Source organism: Oncorhynchus tshawytscha, unplaced genomic scaffold (genome assembly GCF_018296145.1).
Source record: "Oncorhynchus tshawytscha isolate Ot180627B unplaced genomic scaffold, Otsh_v2.0 Un_contig_1741_pilon_pilon, whole genome shotgun sequence".
NCBI lineage: Eukaryota > Metazoa > Chordata > Actinopteri > Salmoniformes > Salmonidae > Oncorhynchus > Oncorhynchus tshawytscha.
The window spans coordinates 351,921-371,392 of NW_024609808.1; the positions used below are offsets into that span (position 1 = coordinate 351,921).

The following is a 19,472-nucleotide window of genomic DNA, read 5'->3' on the forward strand; positions in this document are numbered from 1 at the left end:
GCAGTTATCTGAATATTTCAAACTGCACCGTAGAATTATTGTTCTATTTCATCATTCTTTGTCTATTGTATTTCCTTGCATAATCATTTTCTATTTTTTAAAATATCATATGATATAACATGACAACAGAATCTTACTTGAAATTATCAAATACAGTGCCTTCAGAAAGTATTCATACCCCTTGACTTATTCCACATTTTGTTGTGTTACAGCCTTGTTTGGCAATTTTTTTGCAAATGTCTTAAAAACTAAATCTAGAAATATCTTACATACATAAGTATTCACACCCTTGAGTCAATATTTTGTAGAAGCACCTTTGGCAGCGATTACAGCTGTGAATCTATCTGGGTAAGTTTTTAAGAGCTTTTCACACATGGATTGTGTAACATTGGCCCATTATTCTTTTCAAAATTCTTTAAGCTCTGTCAAATTGGTTGTTGATCATTACTAGACAACCATTTTCAGGTCTTGCCATGGATTTTCAAGTAGATTTAATTCAAAACTGTAACGCGGCCACTCAGGAACATTCACTGTCTTCTAAGCAACTCCAGTGTAGATTTGGCCTTGTGTTTTAGGTTATTGTCCTGCTGAAAGGTGAATTCCTCTCTGGTGGAAAGCAGACTGAACCAGGTTTTAATGGTGATTAATTCCATTCCGTTTCTTTTTTATCCTGAAAAACTCCCCAGTCCTTGAAGATTAAAAGAATACCCATAACACGATGCAGCCACCACTATGCTTGAAAACATGGAGAGTGTTACTTAGTAATGTGTTGTATTGGATTTGCCCCAAACATAACACTTTGTATTCAAGTTAATTGCTTTACCAAATTTTTAAAAGTTTTACTTTAGTGCCTTGTTGCAAACAGGATGCATGTTTTGGAATATTTGTATTCTGTACAGGCTTCCTTCTTTTCACTCTGTCATTTAGGATAGTATTGTGGAGTAACTACAATGTTGTGGTTTTGTTCCTCTCCAGCAACTGAGTTATGAAGGACGCCTGTATCTTTGTAGTGACTGGGTGTATTGATACACCATCCAAAGTGTAATTAATAACTTCACCGTTCTCAAAGTGATATTCAATGTCTGCTTTTTATTTTATTTGTACCCATCTACCAATAGGTCTCCTTCTTTGCGAAGCGTTGGAAAACCTCCCTGGTCTTTGTGGTTGAATCTGTGTTTCACTGCTCAACTGAGGGAACTTACAGATACTTGTATGTGTGGGGTACAGAGATGAGGTACTCATTCCAAAATCATGTTAAACACTATTATTGCACGCAGAGTGATTCCATGCAGCTTATTATGTGACTTGTTAAGCACATTTTTACTCCTGAACATATTTAGGCTTGCATTAACAAATGGCGTTGAATACTTACATTGTTTCATTTTTAATTAATAATACAAACTTAATTCCACTTTGACATTATGGGGTATTGTGTGTAGGCCAGTGACAAAACATCTCACGTTAATTCATCTTAAATTCAGGCTGTAACAACAACATGTGGAAAAAGTCAAGGCGTGTGAATACTTTAAGGCTCTGTATTTACAATTACAATGAATATTATTAATCAAATGTACAGACTGACTCCCAGAGGGGCAGATTTAAGGCTCTAATAGCTCCTAGTATAGAGACACTCATTGGAGTTATAAGGGTTATGCTAGGTCTCTTCACAAAATAATAATAACTGTGTATCCCCTCAGGAGTACATGAGAATTAACTGGAGATGACGCTAGTCTAATTCAGTTCCCTTACGGCTCCTAGGATTAACAGTCCAGCTGCACATAGGGTCCAATACAAAAACTATAACACTGTCCACTGGGGGCCGTGGAAAGGACAACTGCTTGAGAAAAAAAGGTGGGCAGGAAAGACAGACAGAGAGAGACAGAGAGAGATGGAGGGATAATGAGGCCGAGACAGAGAGATGGAGGGATAATGAGGCCGAGACAGAGAGATGGAGGGATAATGAGGCCGAGACAGAGAGAGATGGAGGGATAATGAGGTCGAGACAGAGAGAGATGGAGGGATAATGAGGTCGAGACAGAGAGAGATGGAGGGATAATGAGGCCGAGACAGAGAGAGATGGAGGGATGATGAGGCCGAGACAGAGAGAGATGGAGGGATAATGAGGCCGAGACAGAGAGAGATGGAGGGATAATGAGGCCGAGACAGAGAGAGATGGAGGGATAATGAGGCCGAGACAGAGAGAGATGGAGGGATAATGAGGTCGAGACAGAGAGAGATGGAGGGATAATGAGGCCGAGACAGAGAGAGATGGAGGGATAATGAGGCCGAGACAGAGAGAGATGGAGGGATAATGAGGTCGAGACAGAGAGAGATGGAGGGATAATGAGGCCGACACAGAGAGAGATGGAGGGATAATGAGGCCGAGACAGAGAGAGAGGGGCGAGGGAAACGGAGAGAGGAAAATGTGGGTAATGAAAGAGTGAAAGAGAGTGGGTGAGTTTAGGTGAACTACATGGGGTTCCAACATGTCCACACAGCGGGCAGTATCAATACAGAGACAGGTGAACTACATGGGGTTCTGTCACGTCCATACAGCGGCCAGTATCAATACAGAGACAGGTGAACTACATGGGGTTCTGTCACGTCTATACAGCGGCCAGTATCAATACAGAGACAGGTGAACTACAGAGACAGGTAAACTACATGGGGTTCTGTCACGTCCACACAGCGGCCAGTATCAATACAGAGACAGGTGAACTACATGGGGTTCTGTCACGTCCACACAGCGGCCAGTATCAATACAGAGACAGGTGAACTACATGGGGTTCTGTCACGTCCATACAGCGGCCAGTATCAATACAGAGACAGGTGAACTACATGGGGTTCTGTCACGTCCACACAGCGGCCAGTATCAATACAGAGACAGGTGAACTACATGGGGTTCTGTCACGTCCACACAGCGGCCAGTATCAATACAGAGACAGGTGAACTACATGGGGTTCTGTCACGTCTATACAGCGGCCAGTATCAATACAGAGACAGGTGAACTACATGGGGTTCCAGCATGTCCACACAGCGGCTAGTATCAATACAGAGACAGGTAAACTACATGGGGTTCTGTCACGTCTATACAGCGGCCAGTATCAATACAGAGACAGGTGAACTACATGGGGTTCTGTCACGTCCACACAGCGGCCAGTATCAATACAGAGACAGGTGAACTACATGGGGTTCTGTCACGTCCATACAGCGGCCAGTATCAATACAGAGACAGGTGAACTACATGGGGTTGACAGCGGCCAGTATCAACACAGAGACAGGTGAACTACATGGGGTTCTGTCACGTCTATACAGCGGCCAGTATCAATACAGAGACAGGTGAACTACATGGGGTTCTGTCACGTCCACACAGCGGCCAGTATCAATACAGAGACAGGTGAACTACATGGGGTTCTGTCACGTCTATACAGCGGCCAGTATCAATACAGAGACAGGTGAACTACATGGGGTTCTGTGTCTATACACAGTCATACAGCGGCCAGTATCAATACAGAGACAGGTGAACTACATGGGGTTCTGTCACGTCTATACAGCCAGTATCAATACAGAGACAGGTGAACTACATGGGGCAGCATGTCCAGTATCAATACAGAGACAGGTGAACTACATGGGGTTCTGTCACGTCTATACAGCGGCCAGTATCAATACAGAGACAGGTGAACTACATGGGGTTCCAACATGTCCACACAGCGGCTAGTATCAATACAGAGACAGGTAAACTACATGGGGTTCTGTCACGTCTATACAGCGGCCAGTATCAATACAGAGACAGGTGAACTACATGGGGTTCTGTCACGTCTATACAGCGGCCAGTATCAATAGAGAGACAGGTGAACTACATGGGGTTCTGTCACGTCTATACAGCGGCCAGTATCAATACAGAGACAGGTGAACTACATGGGGTTCTGTCACGTCTATACAGCGGCCAGTATCAATACAGAGACAGGTGAACTACATGGGGTTCTGTCACGTCTATACAGCGGCCAGTATAAATACAGAGACAGGTGAACTACATGGGGTTCTGTCACATCCACACAGCGGCCAGTATCAATACAGAGACAGGTGAACTACATGGGGGGGTTCAATACAGAGACAGGTGAACTACATGGGGTTCTGTCTATACATGTCCACACAGCGTGCCAGTATCAATACAGAGACAGGTGCCAGTACTACATGGGGTTCTGTTCACGTCCACACAGCGGCCAGTATCAATACAGAGACAGGTGAACTACATGGGGTTCTGTCACGTCTATACAGCGGCCAGTATCAATACAGAGACAGGTGAACTACATGGGGTTCTGTCACGTCTATACAGCGGCCAGTATCAATACAGAGACAGGTGAACTACATGGGGTTCTGTCACGTCTATACAGCGGCCAGTATCAATACAGAGACAGGTGAACTACATGGGGTTCTGTCACGTCCACACAGCAGCCAGTATCAATACAGAGACAGGTGAACTACATGGGGTTCCAACATGTCCACACAGCGGCCAGTATCAATACAGAGACAGGTGAACTACATGGGGTTCTGTCACGTCCACACAGCGGCCAGTATCAATACAGAGACAGGTGAACTACATGGGGTTCTGTCACGTCTATACAGCGGCCAGTATCAATACAGAGACAGGTGAACTACATGGGGTTCTGTCACGTCTATACAGCGGCCAGTATCAATACAGAGACAGGTGAACTACATGGGGTTCTGTCACGTCTATACAGCGGCCAGTATCAATACAGAGACAGGTGAACTACATGGGGTTCTGTCACGTCCATACAGCGGCCAGTATCAATACAGAGACAGGTGAACTACATGGGGTTCTGTCACGTCCACACAGCGGCCAGTATCAATACAGAGACAGGTGAACTACATGGGGTTCTGTCACGTCTATACAGCGGCCAGTATCAATACAGAGACAGGTGAACTACATGGGGTTCTGTCACGTCTATACAGCGGCCAGTATCAATACAGAGACAGGTGAACTACATGGGGTTCTGTCACGTCTATACAGCGGCCAGTATCAATACAGAGACAGGTGAACTACATGGGGTTCTGTCACGTCTATACAGCGGCCAGTATCAATACAGCGGCCAGTATCAATACAGAGACAGGTGAACTACATGGGGTTCCAACATGTCCACACAGCGGCCAGTATCAATACAGAGACAGGTGCACTACATGGGGTTCTGTCACGTCCACACAGCGGCCAGTATCAATACAGAGACAGGTGAACTACATGGGGTTCTGTCACGTCTATACAGCGGCCAGTATCAATACAGAGACAGGTGAACTACATGGGGTTCTGTCACGTCTATACAGCGGCCAGTATCAATACAGAGACAGGTGAACTACATGGGGTTCTGTCACGTCTATACAGCGGCCAGTATCAATACAGAGACAGGTGAACTACATGGGGTTCTGTCACGTCCACACAGCAGCCAGTATCAATACAGAGACAGGTGAACTACATGGGGTTCTGTCCAACATGTCCTACACAGCGGCCAGTATCAATACAGAGACAGGTGAACTACATGGGGTTCTGTCACGTCCACACAGCGGCCAGTATCAATACAGAGACAGGTGAACTACATGGGGTTCCAACATGTCCACACAGCGGCCAGTATCAATACAGAGACAGGTGAACTACATGGGGTTCTGTCACGTCCACACAGCGGCCAGTATCAATACAGAGACAGGTGAACTACATGGGGTTCTGTCACGTCTACAGAGACACAGCGGCCAGTATCAATACAGAGACAGGTGAACTACATGGGGTTCTGTCACGTCTATACAGCGGCCAGTATCAATACAGAGACAGGTGAACTACATGGGGTTCTGTCACGTCCACACAGCGGCCAGTATCAATACAGAGACAGGTGAACTACATGGGGTTCTGTCACGTCCACACAGCGGCCAGTATCAATACAGAGACAGGTGAACTACATGGGGTTCTGTCACGTCTATACAGCGGCCAGTATCAATACAGAGACAGGTGAACTACATGGGGTTCTGTCACATCTATACAGCGGCCAGTATCAATACAGAGACAGGTGAACTACATGGGGTTCTGTCACGTCTATACAGAGGCCAGTATCAATACAGAGACAGGTGAACTACATGGGGTTCTGTCACGTCTATACAGCGGCCAGTATCAATACAGAGAGAGTCTCTCCATGATTTGGGCCTTTGTAATTTAGGCAAATAACACAGCAAAAGAGAACCTTCTGGAAATTACCCAAATACCTTCTCCCTCCCCCTCTCACCTCTCTCTCCATCTTCCCTAAATCCCTCTTTTTTTCTCTTCCTAGGCATTTTATTCTCTTGCTCCTCAAACAGTAAGCATAGCTATCTTCTCATTACGCTGATGGGGGAAACATGCAAGGCAGTCACACTGTTCAGAGAAGGCAGTCATTAGCTGGGATGCTACGCTAATGATGCTATGCTCATTCTCCCTTCAGCCTACTTGTAGTAGAAAAAGTATATGAAACTGCACAGTGGGTGGAAGCTTGTTGATTGCTTGTGTCATTATCACCTGCGCTGCAATACTGTTGAAGTAGTATGAACTGCACAGTACTGTGGAGTCCTGTTGAGGTAGTATGAACTGTATAGTACTGTGGAGTACTGTTGAGGTAGTATGAACTGCACAGTACTGTGGAGTCCTGTTGAAGTAGTATGAACTGCACAGTACTGTGGAGTCCTGTTGAGGTAGTATGAACTGTATAGTACTGTGGAGAACTGTTGAGGTAGTATGAACTGCACAGTACTGTGGAGTCCTGTTGAAGTAGTATGAACTGCACAGTACTGTGGAGTCCTGTTGAGGTAGTATGAACTGTATAGTACTGTGGAGTACTGTTGAGGTAGTATGAACTGCACAGTACTGTGGAGTCCTGTTGAGGTAGTATGAACTGTATAGTACTGTGGAGTACTGTTGAGGTAGTATGAACTGCACAGTACTGTGGAGTCCTGTTGAGGTAGTATGAACTGCATAGTACTGTGGAGTCCTGTTGAGGTAGTATGAACTGTATAGTACTGTTGAGGTAGTATGAACTGTATAGTACTGTGGAGTACTGTTGAGGTAGTATGAACTGTATAGTACTGTGGAGTACTGTTGAGGTAGTATGAACTGTATAGTACTGTTGAGGTAGTATGAACTGTATAGTACTGTGGAGTACTGTTGAGGTAGTATAAACTGTATATTACTGTGGAGTACTGTTGAGGTAGTATGAACTGTATAGTACTGTTGAGGTAGTATGAACTGTATAGTACTGTGGAGTACTGTTGAGGTAGTATGAACTGTATAGTACTGTGGAGTACTGTTGAGGTAGTATGAACTGTATAGTACTGTGGAGTCCTGTTGCTGCAGTATGAACTGAACATTGCAGTAGTTTGATCATTTAATAATTTTCAGCTAAGATACTGTAAAAGAAGACACCGTTTCAAAGTCCTTCAGTCTTTTCCATTAGCGTTGTTAGCGAACGCTGTTACTACCTTTTCTCAGCACTGTCAGCAGAGCCCATTAGCCATTTTATCCATTAGCATCTCCACCATTAGCAAAGGCTCATTATCAGGACTGCAATCATTAACTCAGGTCATTACTCAATCTATCTATATTAGCCAGCTACTCGCAACAGGAGTCTTTAAGCTTTTTAGGTAAGATTGGTGTGGTCAACACACATGTTTAGTTTGATAAAATCGTATTTATTTATCAAGGAAGTCCCATTGAGGTCTCCCTTGTAACAGAGGTCAGTGTAACGGTTTAGTTGAACAATGTTTGGTGTAACAGAGTAATATGTACTGTATCTTCAGTGTAACAAAAACATTCAGTGGTCCATGTGAGAATTGAACCCACAACCTTGGTTTCATAAGCACCACACTCTAACATGCTGACCACACCGCTCGCGTTGCAAAATAAATGTAAACATACATGTTTTTCAATTATTGCACCCACACTGCTCGCATGAGCCAACGAGTGTCTGCGTTGCCAAGCGCTAAAATAGAAGTCAGTTCTATTTGTTACGCTGAACGCGGTGCAAGTCCTGCCTCTCCCATCTCCTCATTGGTTTATAGAAGCAGATACCCACGTGCCATCTCCTCATTGGTTATACCCACATGGGTGATTGAAAGATGAACTGAGTTCGGTCGGTCGTCATGGTAACTATGAAAGTTAGATGCCCATCGCCAAATAAAGTCCAAAGAAGAAAAAGCCTGGAAGGAGGAGAGACGACTAGAAACGATTCGGTTGACCGTTTTATGTGTGGATTCATTGTTGGAGTAAAATTAGCTAGAAACAGCCTGCTAGCAAAATAGGACAAATTAGCTAGCAACTACATGCTAGCTAGCTAAATTGCCATAACTGTTTAATGCTTTTCGACCTGTTAATATAATTGGTTCAGAGTTTGATTTGATATTTCAACCTCTGTGTTGTGATCGCGTTTGGTGTGTGGGGGAAAATAATCTATTTGTGCACGGTGGCGCATGATGGCGCACGTGAGTCGCTGATTTGGGTGTGGTGTAACCATCTGAGCCAACTGGAAAATGACATGACTGTTGAACTAGATAGATATACCTTGATGGGCTAACATTCCACGGAGGGTCCAACGTCTGCGGGTTTTAACTCCTCTCTTGTACTTGACTGATGAATTAAGGTCACTACTTAGTAAAGAACTCCCCTCACCTGGTTGTCTAGGTCTTCATTGAAAGCCCTCAGACACTAGGCACTCTGTGGAGTTTGACACTCTTGGGCTAACTTGTTGCACTGGGTATGTTCTCAAACTAAATCAACCTTGCTCTTGAGTGACCAAAACAGCTCAAACACTTCTTATTGTTTTCAGATGTATTGTAAGTGTCTGTCAATGATAAATTACAAGCTATAGGATGACTGAGTGGCTTCTGTCACCAAGTAAACATTGATAGATTGGTCTTACGGTGTGCGTGCGCTTGCATCTGTGTGTGCACACGCGGCTACATGGGGATCGCTGCAGGTGATTGAAAGACCGCTCGTGCCTGTCAATGCAATACAATTCCACTCCGATGCACTCTGCAGAGATTGGGAGAACAGTGCACACTACAACGCATCCGGAGGACACTCTGATCCAACTCTGATCGGAGTAATTGTTTGACATTGAGATTTTTGTGTGATTTATTTGACTTGTCCATTCAGACATCAGAAATGTATATTCTGATTGTCCCCCCCCACCAAAAAAATAATGTCACTAGTCCCGAACAAGCGTTAATGTGTCCTTACTGTCTTCATGCCCACAATGGACTGCTCCACCTTGGTGACATAGGTGACGTGGTCTTCATTGGAGCGCAGCTCTCTCTGTTGGATCCTCTCATAGATGCCCACCACCATGTCTCTGGGGATGTCAGCTCCGTCATCCACACCTAGACACACACACACACACACACACACCATGGGTTAGTCCCCTCATAGATGCCCACCACCATGTCTCTGGGGATGTCAGCTCCGTCATCCACACCTAGACACACACACACACACCATGGATTAGTCCCCTCATAGATGCCCACCACTATGTCTCTGGGGATGTCAGCTCCGTCATCCACACCTAGACACACACACACACACCATGGGTTAGTCCCCTCATAGATGCCCACCACTATGTCTCTGGGGATGTCAGCTCTGTCATCCACACCTACACACACACACACACACCATGGGTTAGTCCCCTCATAGATGCCCACCACCATGTCTCTGGGGATGTCAGCTCCTTCATCCACACCTAGACACACACACACACACACACCATGGGTTAGTCCCCTCATAGATGCCCACCACTATGTCTCTGGGGATGTCAGCTCCGTCATCCACACCTAGACACACACACACACACACACACCATGGGTTAGTCCCCTCATAGATGCCCACCACCATGTCTCTGGGGATGTCAGCTCCGTCATCCACACCTAGACACACACACACACACACACACCATGGGTTAGTCCCCTCATAGATGCCCACCACCATGTCTCTGGGGATGTCAGCTCCTTCATCCACACCTAGACACACACACACACACACACCATGGGTTAGTCCCCTCATAGATGCCCACCACCATGTCTCTGGGGATGTCAGCTCCTTCATCCACACCTAGACACACACACACACACACACACACCATGGGTTAGTCCCCTCATAGATGCCCACCACTATGTCTCTGGGGATGTCAGCTCCGTCATCCACACCTAGACACACACACACACACACACCATGGGTTAGTCCCCTCATAGATGCCCACCACCATGTCTCTGGGGATGTCAGCTCCTTCATCCACACCTAGACACACACACACACACACCATGGGTTAGTCCCCTCATAGATGCCCACCACCATGTCTCTGGGGATGTCAGCTCCTTCATCCACACCTAGACACACACACACACACACACACACACACACACACACACACACACACACCATGGGTTAGTCCCCTCATAGATGCCCACCACCATGTCTCTGGGGATGTCAGCTCCTTCATCCACACCTAGACACACACACACACACACACACACACCATGGGTTAGTCCCCTCATAGATGCCCACCACCATGTCTCTGGGGATGTCAGCTCCGTCATCCACACCTACACACACCATGGGTTAGTCCCCTCATAGATGCCCACCACCATGTCTCTGGGGATGTCAGCTCCATCATCCACACCTACACACACACACACACACACGCCATGTTCTAGAAACAGTGGCAATGTTTGAGAGGCCCAAACACACGCATGCAATCCCAAATACACAGATATCCACAAAGAGGCACAATGACAGAAGCCTGTAAACTATTTTAAGCTACTGTAAACTACAGTAAACTATTGTACGCTACTGTAAACTACTGTAATCTACTGTAAACTACTGTAAACTATTGTAAGCTACTGTAAACTATTGTAAACTACTGTAAGCTACTGTAAACAACTAAACTACTGTAAGCTACAGCACCACAGCACATACATATACATGCATGTAGAAACAGCCCAGGCCATGACACATTCAGTAGTCTTTCTATGGTGTGAGTATGTGTGGGTTCGGCTTGTGGGTGTGTGTACATGCGTGATTTTGAGTCTGTGTGTGTTTATTGTTTGTATGTGTGTATTCACCTCAGTGGAGCTTCGAGATAAGAGAGTTGAATGGTGAATGATCTGTGTTCTGTGGTGGAAGAGCCATGCTGTGTGTACACTGACCCACTCCTCCTGTTCCAAGGCCAGGGAATGTGTCAGAGCCACCACAGGGAGCCCCCCCCCACACACACACACACACACACACACACACACACACCACGATGGGCACAGCGCACCAAACACACACACACACTCAGTCCCTATCATAGAGCACAACCAAGCACACACACTCAGTGCCTATCATAGAGCACAACCAAGCACACACACTCAGTCCCTATCACAGAGCACAACCAAACACACACACTCATATCTCAGTAATGATCACAGAGCACAAACAAACACACTCATTCAAAGCACACCATCAAACACACACATCAACTCTCAACACACACACACACAGGCACACACCACACAACATCACACACACAGGCACGGACACACACCACACAACATCACACACACAGGCACGGACACACACCACACAACCCCCCACACACATACATTCTATTAAAATAATGACAGAAGCAAATGTTCAATTAATTCATTACAAAAAAAAACCTCCTCTTGATGTTGTCACGTATACTCCCTCTCCAGCCTCTAGGTCATCAGGCTGCTGATTATCCTGCACACCTGTCACCATCGTGTCGCTCACCTGCGCCTCATGACACTCACCTGGACTCCATCACCTCCTTGATTATCTTCCCTACATCTGTCACTCCCCAGTGCGTTGTTTGTGGTTCGTGGTTTTTGTTCAGTTTATTTATTAAAACATTCACTCCCTGAACTTGCTTCCCGACTCAGAGCACTCGTTACAGATGTTATTAAATATCCTGCGCCTGGGGGGAACATATGAACTGGGGACTGGGGGGAACATATGAACTGGGGACTGGGGGAACATATGAACTGGGGACTGGGGGAACATATGAACTGGGGACTGGGGGAACATATGAACTGGGGACTGGGGGGGAACATATGAACTGGGGACTGGGGGAACATATGAACTGGGGACTGGGGGAACATATCAACTGGGGACTGGGGGAACATATGAACTGGGGACTGGGGGAACATATCAACTGGGGACTGGGGGAACATATGAACTGGGGACTGGGGGGAACATATGAACTGGGGACTGGGGGAACATATCAACTGGGGGCTGGGGGAACATATGAACTGGGGACTGGGGGAACATATGAACTGGGGACTGGGGGAACATATGAAGAGGGGGGGGCTGGGGGAACATATCAACTGGGGACTGGGAGAACATATCAACTGAGGACTGGGAGGAACATATCAACTGGGGACTGGGGGAACATATCAACTGGGGACTGGGGGGAACATACTGTATCATTTGGCCGTGAGGCTTCCCTCTAGATATACCCCATTATAGCCAGGGTGGTTCACTGAGGAGCCAATGAGGCTGCTAGCTAATAATTTTGGCAAATGGAGACACTCGTCAGGGCAATGACACAGATGCACTCTTGGATATGCTGAGGCATCACTCCACATTATGGAGTCAGCACAGTGGGAGGAAGAGGAGCAGGGTGTGTGTGTGGGGTGTGTGTGTGTGAGAGAGAGATTGAGAGAGAGAGAGAGAGAGAGAGAGAGAGAGATAGGGAGGTAAAGGGAGGGAGGGAGAGTTCTGCTTACTGTGCTTTCACCTGATTTATCGTATTTTATGTATGTATGTATCTCCATCTCCCCCTGAAGAAATTCAGGTAGTACATCTGACTCTGCAACAACCACATACTACAGCCATCCGGGACCAGCATGGACCACCCCTAGCTATGCTCTCTGATCCAGGACCAGCATGGACCACCCCTAGCTACGCTCTCTGATCCAGGACCAGCATGGACCACCCCTAGCTATGCTCTCTGATCCAGGACCAGCATGGACCACCCCTAGCTAGGCTCTCTGATCCAGGACCAGCATGGACCACCCCTAGCTAGGCTCTCTGATCCAGGACCAGCATGGACCACCCCTAGCTATGCTCTCTGATCCAGGACCAGCATGGACCACCCCTAGCTAGGCTCTCTGATCCAGGACCAGCATGGACCACCCCTAGACCACCCCTAGAATAGGCTCTCTGATCCAGGACCAGCATGGACCACCCCTAGCTAGGCTCTCTGATCCAGGACCAGCATGGACCACCCCTAGCTAGGCTCTCTGATCCAGGACCAGCATGGACCACCCCTAGCTAGGCTCTCTGATCCAGGACCAGCATGGACCACCCCTAGCAGCAGGCTCTCTGATCCAGGACCAGCATGGACCACCCCTAGCTAGGCTCTCTGATCCAGGACCAGCATGGACCACCCCTAGCTAGGCTCTCTGATCCAGGACCAGCATGGACCACCCCTAGCTAGGCTCTCTGATCCAGGACCAGCATGGACCACCCCTAGCTAGGCTCTCTGATCCAGGACCAGCATGGACCACCCCTAGCTAGGCTCTCTGATCCAGGACCAGCATGGACCACCCCTAGCTTGGCTCTCTGATCCAGGACCAGCATGGCCCACCCCTAGCTAGGCTCTCTGATCCAGGACCAGCATGGCCCACCCCTAGCTAGGCTCTCTGATCCAGGACCAGCATGGCCCACCCCTAGCTAGGCTCTCTGATCCAGGACCAGCATGGACCACCTCTAGCTAGGCCCTTTGATCCAGAACCAGCATGGACCACCCCTGTGCTAGGCTCTTTGATCCAGAACCAGCATGGACCACCCCTGTGCTAGGCTCTTTGACCCAGAACCAGCATGGACCACCCCTGTGCTAGGCTCTTTGATCCAGAACCAGCATGGACCACCCCTGAGCTAGGCTCTTTGATCCAGAACCAGCATGGTCCCACCCCTAGCTAGGCTCTTTGATCCAGAACCAGCATGGACCACCCCTGTGCTAGGCTCTTTGATCCAGGACCAGCATGGACCACCCCTAGCTAGGCTCTCTGATCCAGGACCAGCATGGACCACCCCTAGCTAGGCTCTCTGATCCAGGACCAGCATGGACCACCCCTAGCTAGGCTCTCTGATCCAGGACCAGCATGGACCACCCCTAGCTAGGCTCTCTGATCCAGGACCAGCATGGACCACTAGCTAGGCTCTCTGATCCAGGACCAGCATGGACCACCCCTAGCTAGGCTCTCTGATCCAGGACCAGCATGGACCACCCCTGTGCTAGGCTCTCTGATCCAGGACCAGCATGGACCACCCCTAGCTAGGCTCTCTGATCCAGGACCAGCATGGACCACCCCAGCTTGGCTCTCTGATCCAGGACCAGCATGGCCCACCCCTAGCTAGGCTCTCTGATCCAGAACCAGCATGGCCCACCCCAAGCTAGGCTCTCTGATCCAGGACCAGCATGGACCACCCCTAGCTAGGCTCTCTGATCCAGGACCTGCATGGACCACCCCTAGCTTGGCTCTCTGATCCAGGACCAGCATGGCCCACCCCTAGCTAGGCTCTCTGATCCAGAACCAGCATGGCCCACCCCAAGCTAGGCTCTCTGATCCAGGACCAGCATGGCCCACCTCTAGCTAGTCTCTCTGATCCAGGACCAGCATGGCCCACCTCTAGCTAGGCTTTCTGATCCAGGACCAGCATGGACCACCTCTAGCTAGGCCCTTTGATCCAGAACCAGCATGGACCACCCCTGTGCTAGGCTCTTTGATCAAGAACCAGCATGGACCACCCCTGTGCTAGGCTCTTTGACCCAGAACCAGCATGGACCACCCCTGTGCTAGGCTCTTTGATCCAGAACCAGCATGGACCACCCCTGAGCTAGGCTCTTTGATCCAGAACCAGCATGTCCCACCCCTGTGCTAGGCTCTTTGATCCAGAACCAGCATGGACCACCCCTGTGCTAGGCTCTTTGATCCAGGACCAGCATGGACCACCCCTGTGCTATGCTCTTTGATCCAGAACCAGCATGGACCACCCCTGTGCTAGGCTCTTTGATCCAGAACCAGCATGGACCACCCCTGTGCTATGCTCTTTGATCCAGAACCAGCATGGACCACCCCTGTGCTAGGCTCTTTGATCCAGAACCAGCATGTCTCACCCCTGTGCTAGGCTCTTTGATCCAGGACCAGCATGGACCACCCCTGTGCTATGCTCTTTGATCCAGAACCAGCATGGACCACCCCTGTGCTAGGCTCTTTGATCCAGGACCAGCGTGGACCACCCCTGTGCTAGGCTCTTTGATCCAGGACCAGCATGGACCACCCCTATGCTAGGCTCTTTGATCCAGGACCAGCATGGACCACCCCTGTGCTAGGCTCTTTGATCCAGGACCAGCATGGACCATGTGCTAGGGCCTTTGGTCCATACTCTAAAGAGACTTCACTGCAATAGAATTAGATAGATTAACAGTAAGACATGTATACTGTATATGGAGACGTTTCTAGAATACAATGTAAGTCATTAAACAAATTATATGTGCAACAGCGGTACTACTATATACATCAAGAGTTATACTAATTATGTGAACACTGTCATATTTTGATACATCAAAAGTAAGACATTTATATATATATATATATGGAATGGTTTCTAGGATACAATACAAGTCATTATACTAATTCTATTCAGTGTCTACATTTCAGGTTAGACATTGCAGAATGTTTTTGACATTTCTGGTCCAGTGTAATTGAGTAAGTGAGCGCTCCTCTGTTATTCATTAATTAACATCCGATTCAATCTCTTAACTGTGTTCTTCCAACTACTCAATTAGCTTAAAATATAGAGTGAGAGAGGGGGAAGGAGGAGGGAGGGAGACAGGGGGAGATTGGGAAAGATACAGTAAGAGAGAGAGGGCTGAAAGATAGAAAGAGAGAGAAAGGGAACGAGAAAGAGACAGTCCTGAGAGAGAGAGAGAGAGAGAGAGAGAGAGAGAGAGAGAGAGAGAGAGAGGGGACACAAACAGAGGAAGAAAGCCAAGCATCGTGGCAATTGATTTTCCAACTTCATTTAATTGTGAGGCGCCGTCCAGATGAATCCATTAAAGTTGTACCATATTGATCCCACAGTCCTGATGGATCCTTCCCTGGCAGAGGAAAACTATGATGCAGCTCTATATTACCAACGACACAAGGCCTGCATCACAAATGGCACCCTATTCCTTATATAGTGCACTACATTTGACCAGGACCCATAGGGAATAGGGTGCCATGGTCCCTGGTTAGGGAATAGGGTGCCATGGGCCCTGGTTAGGGAATAGGGTGCATTGGGCCCTGGTTAGGGAATAGGGTGTCATGGCTCTGGTTAGGGAATAGGGTGCCATGGGCCCTGGTTAGGGAATAGGGTGCCATGGGCCCTGGTTAGGGAATAGGGTGCCTTGGGCCCTGGTTAGGGAATAGGGTGCCATGGCCCTGGTTAGGGAATAGGGTGCCATGGGCCCTGGTTAGGGAATAGGGTGCCTTGGGCCCTGGTTTGGGAATAGGGTGCCTTGAGCCCTGGTTAGGGAATAGGGTGCCATGGGCCCTGGTTAGGGAATAGGGTGCCTTGGGCCCTGGTTAGGGAATAGGGTGCCTTGGGCCCTGGTTAGGGAATAGGGTGCCATGGGCCCTGGTTAGGGAATAGGGTGCCTTGGGCCCTGGTTAGGGAATAGGGTGCCTTGGGCCCTGGTCAAAGGTAGTGCATTATGTAGAGAACAGGGTACCATTTGGGACGCAGATGATTTGAATTAGAGAAAGCTAACTGTTAGGGAAAATGGATTGGGACTTTAGCCGTCTTCTCTTGTTACACGGATATTTGAAACGCAGACAGATCATTGCGGCGACATGATAGGTTGAATATCCTGTCACTGTAGATTCAAGATTTAGTGGCCTCTGTGAAAGGCTACACTATGTAGACGCTATATGCACTTAGGGTGTTATAGGGTGTTAGTAGTAACTAACTAACTCGTAACAAATGAACAAATGAACTAGTAACTAAATAACAAGTAAAAAACTACCTGGTAACTAACTAACTACTAAGTAACTAGTAGCTGACTAACTAGTATAAAGTAAGTAGTAAATAACTATTACTTACCCTGTTCCCCTCCCCTACTCCCATCCTCCCCCTCCTTCTCATCTACCGCTCCAACACACTCTACTAAAATAATGCCTCACCTCGGAGGTTGCGTATGAAGTCCTCCAGCATCATCTTGCGGTCAGGCTTGATGTTGGGTGAGTACATGTCTGTGTTGAGGAGGATGATAGCGAAGGCCAGGATGAAGATGGTGTCGGGGTTGTGGAACTGCTGCACCACGTCCGGGTTACACATGCAGTACCGCTGACTGGAGAGGGTGGGGGGCAGTGGGACAGGAGACGGGACAGGGGGACAGGAGGGAGAGAGAGGGTTAGTATTTGTAAAACCCATGAGACAAGATGACGTCCCTACTCCCTAGAATATACAGATAAGATGAAGTCCCTACTCTCTAGAATATACAGATAAGATGAAGTCCCTACTCCCTAGAATATACAGATAAGATGAAGTCCCTACTCCCTAGAATATACAGATAAGATGAAGTCCCTACTCCCTAGAATATACAGATAAGATGAAGTCCCTACTCCCTAGAATATACAGATAAGATGAAGTCCCTACTCCCTAGAATATACAGATAAGATGAAGTCCCTAGTCCCTACTCCCTAGAATATACAGATAAGATGAAGTCCCTACTCCCTAGAGATAAGATGAAGTCCCTACTCCCTAGAATATACAGATAAGATGAAGTCCCTACTCCCTAGAATATACAGATAAATATACTCCCAGAATATACAGATAAGATGAAGTCCCTACTCCTAGAATATACAGATAAGATGAAGTCCCTACTCCCTAGAATATACAGATAAGATGAAGTCCCTACTCCCTAGAATATACAGATAAGATGAAGTCCCCCTACAGATAAGATGAAGTCCCTAGAATATACAGATAAGATGAAGTCCCTACAGATAAGATGAAGTCCCCTAGAATATACAGATAAGATGAAGTCCCAGATAAGATGAAGTCCCTACCCTAGAATATACAGATAAGATGAAGTCCCTACTCCCTAGAATATACAGATAAGATGAAGTCCCTACTCCCTAGAATATACAGATAAGATGAAGTCCCTACTCCCTAGAATATACAGATAAGATGAAGTCCCTACTCCCTAGAATATACAGATAAGATGAAGTCCCTACAGATAAGATGAAGTCCCTAGAATATACAGATAAGATGAAGTCCCTACTCCCTAGAATATACAGATAAGATGAAGTCCCTACTCCCTAGAATATACAGATAAGATGAAGTCCTACTCCCTAGAATATATGAAGTCCCTACTCCCTAGAATATACAGATATATACAGAATATAAGATGAAGTCCCTACTCCCTAGAATATACAGATAAGATGAAGTCCCTACTCCCTAGAATATACAGATAAGATGAAGTCCCTACTCCCTAGAATATACAGATAAGATGAATACAGAATATAAGATAAGATGAAGTCCCTACTCCTAGAATATACAGATAAGATGAAGTCCCTACTCCCTAGAATATACAGATAAGATGAAGTCCCTACTCCCTAGAATATACAGATAAGATGAAGTCCCTACTCCCTAGAATATACAGATAAGATGAAGTCCCTACTCCCTAGAATATACAGATAAGATGAAGTCCCTACTCCCTAGAATATACAGATAAGATGAAGTCCCTACTCCCTAGAATATACAGATAAGATGAAGTCCCTACTCCCTAGAATATACAGATAAGATGAAGTCCCTACTCCCTAGAATATACAGATAAGATGAAGTCCCTACTCCCTAGAATATACAGATAAGATGAAGTCCCTACTCCCTAGAATATACAGATAAGATGAAGTCCCTACTCCCTAGAATATACAGATAAGATAGTCCCTACTCCCTAGAATATACAGATAAGATGAAGTCCCTACTCCCTAGAATATACAGATAAGATGAAGTCCCTACTCCCTAGAATATACAGATAAGATGAAGTCCCTACTCCCTAGAATATACAGATAAGATGAAGTCCCTACTCCCTAGAATATACAGATAAGATGAAGTCCCTACTCCCTAGAATATACAGATAAGATGAAGTCCCTACTCCCTAGAATATACAGATAAGATGAAGTCCCTACTCCCTAGAATATACAGATAAGATGAAGTCCCTACTCCCTAGAATATACAGATAAGATGAAGTCCCTACTCCCTAGAATATACAGATAAGATGAAGTCCCTACTCCCTAGAATATACAGATAAGATGAAGTCCCTACTCCCTAGAATATACAGATAAGATGAAGTCCCTACTCCCTAGAATATACAGATAAGATGAAGTCCCTACTCCCTAGA

General features: G+C 46.9%; 1 protein-coding gene across 5 annotated transcripts in view; it reads right to left on the minus strand.

Moving 5' to 3' along the window:
* iqsec3a (IQ motif and Sec7 domain ArfGEF 3a) overlaps nucleotides 1–19,472 on the minus strand; it is a 193,652-nt gene that overhangs the window by 23,991 nt on the left and 150,189 nt on the right. For all 5 annotated transcript variants that reach the window (XM_042318541.1, XM_042318545.1, XM_042318542.1 and 2 more), the window contains 2 exons: nucleotides 17,254–17,420; nucleotides 9,266–9,405 (listed from right to left, as the gene is read on the minus strand). In XM_042318541.1, the coding sequence (XP_042174475.1) occupies nucleotides 9,266–9,405; nucleotides 17,254–17,420 (307 nt within the window). The remainder of the gene's footprint in view (nucleotides 1–9,265; nucleotides 9,406–17,253; nucleotides 17,421–19,472) is intronic.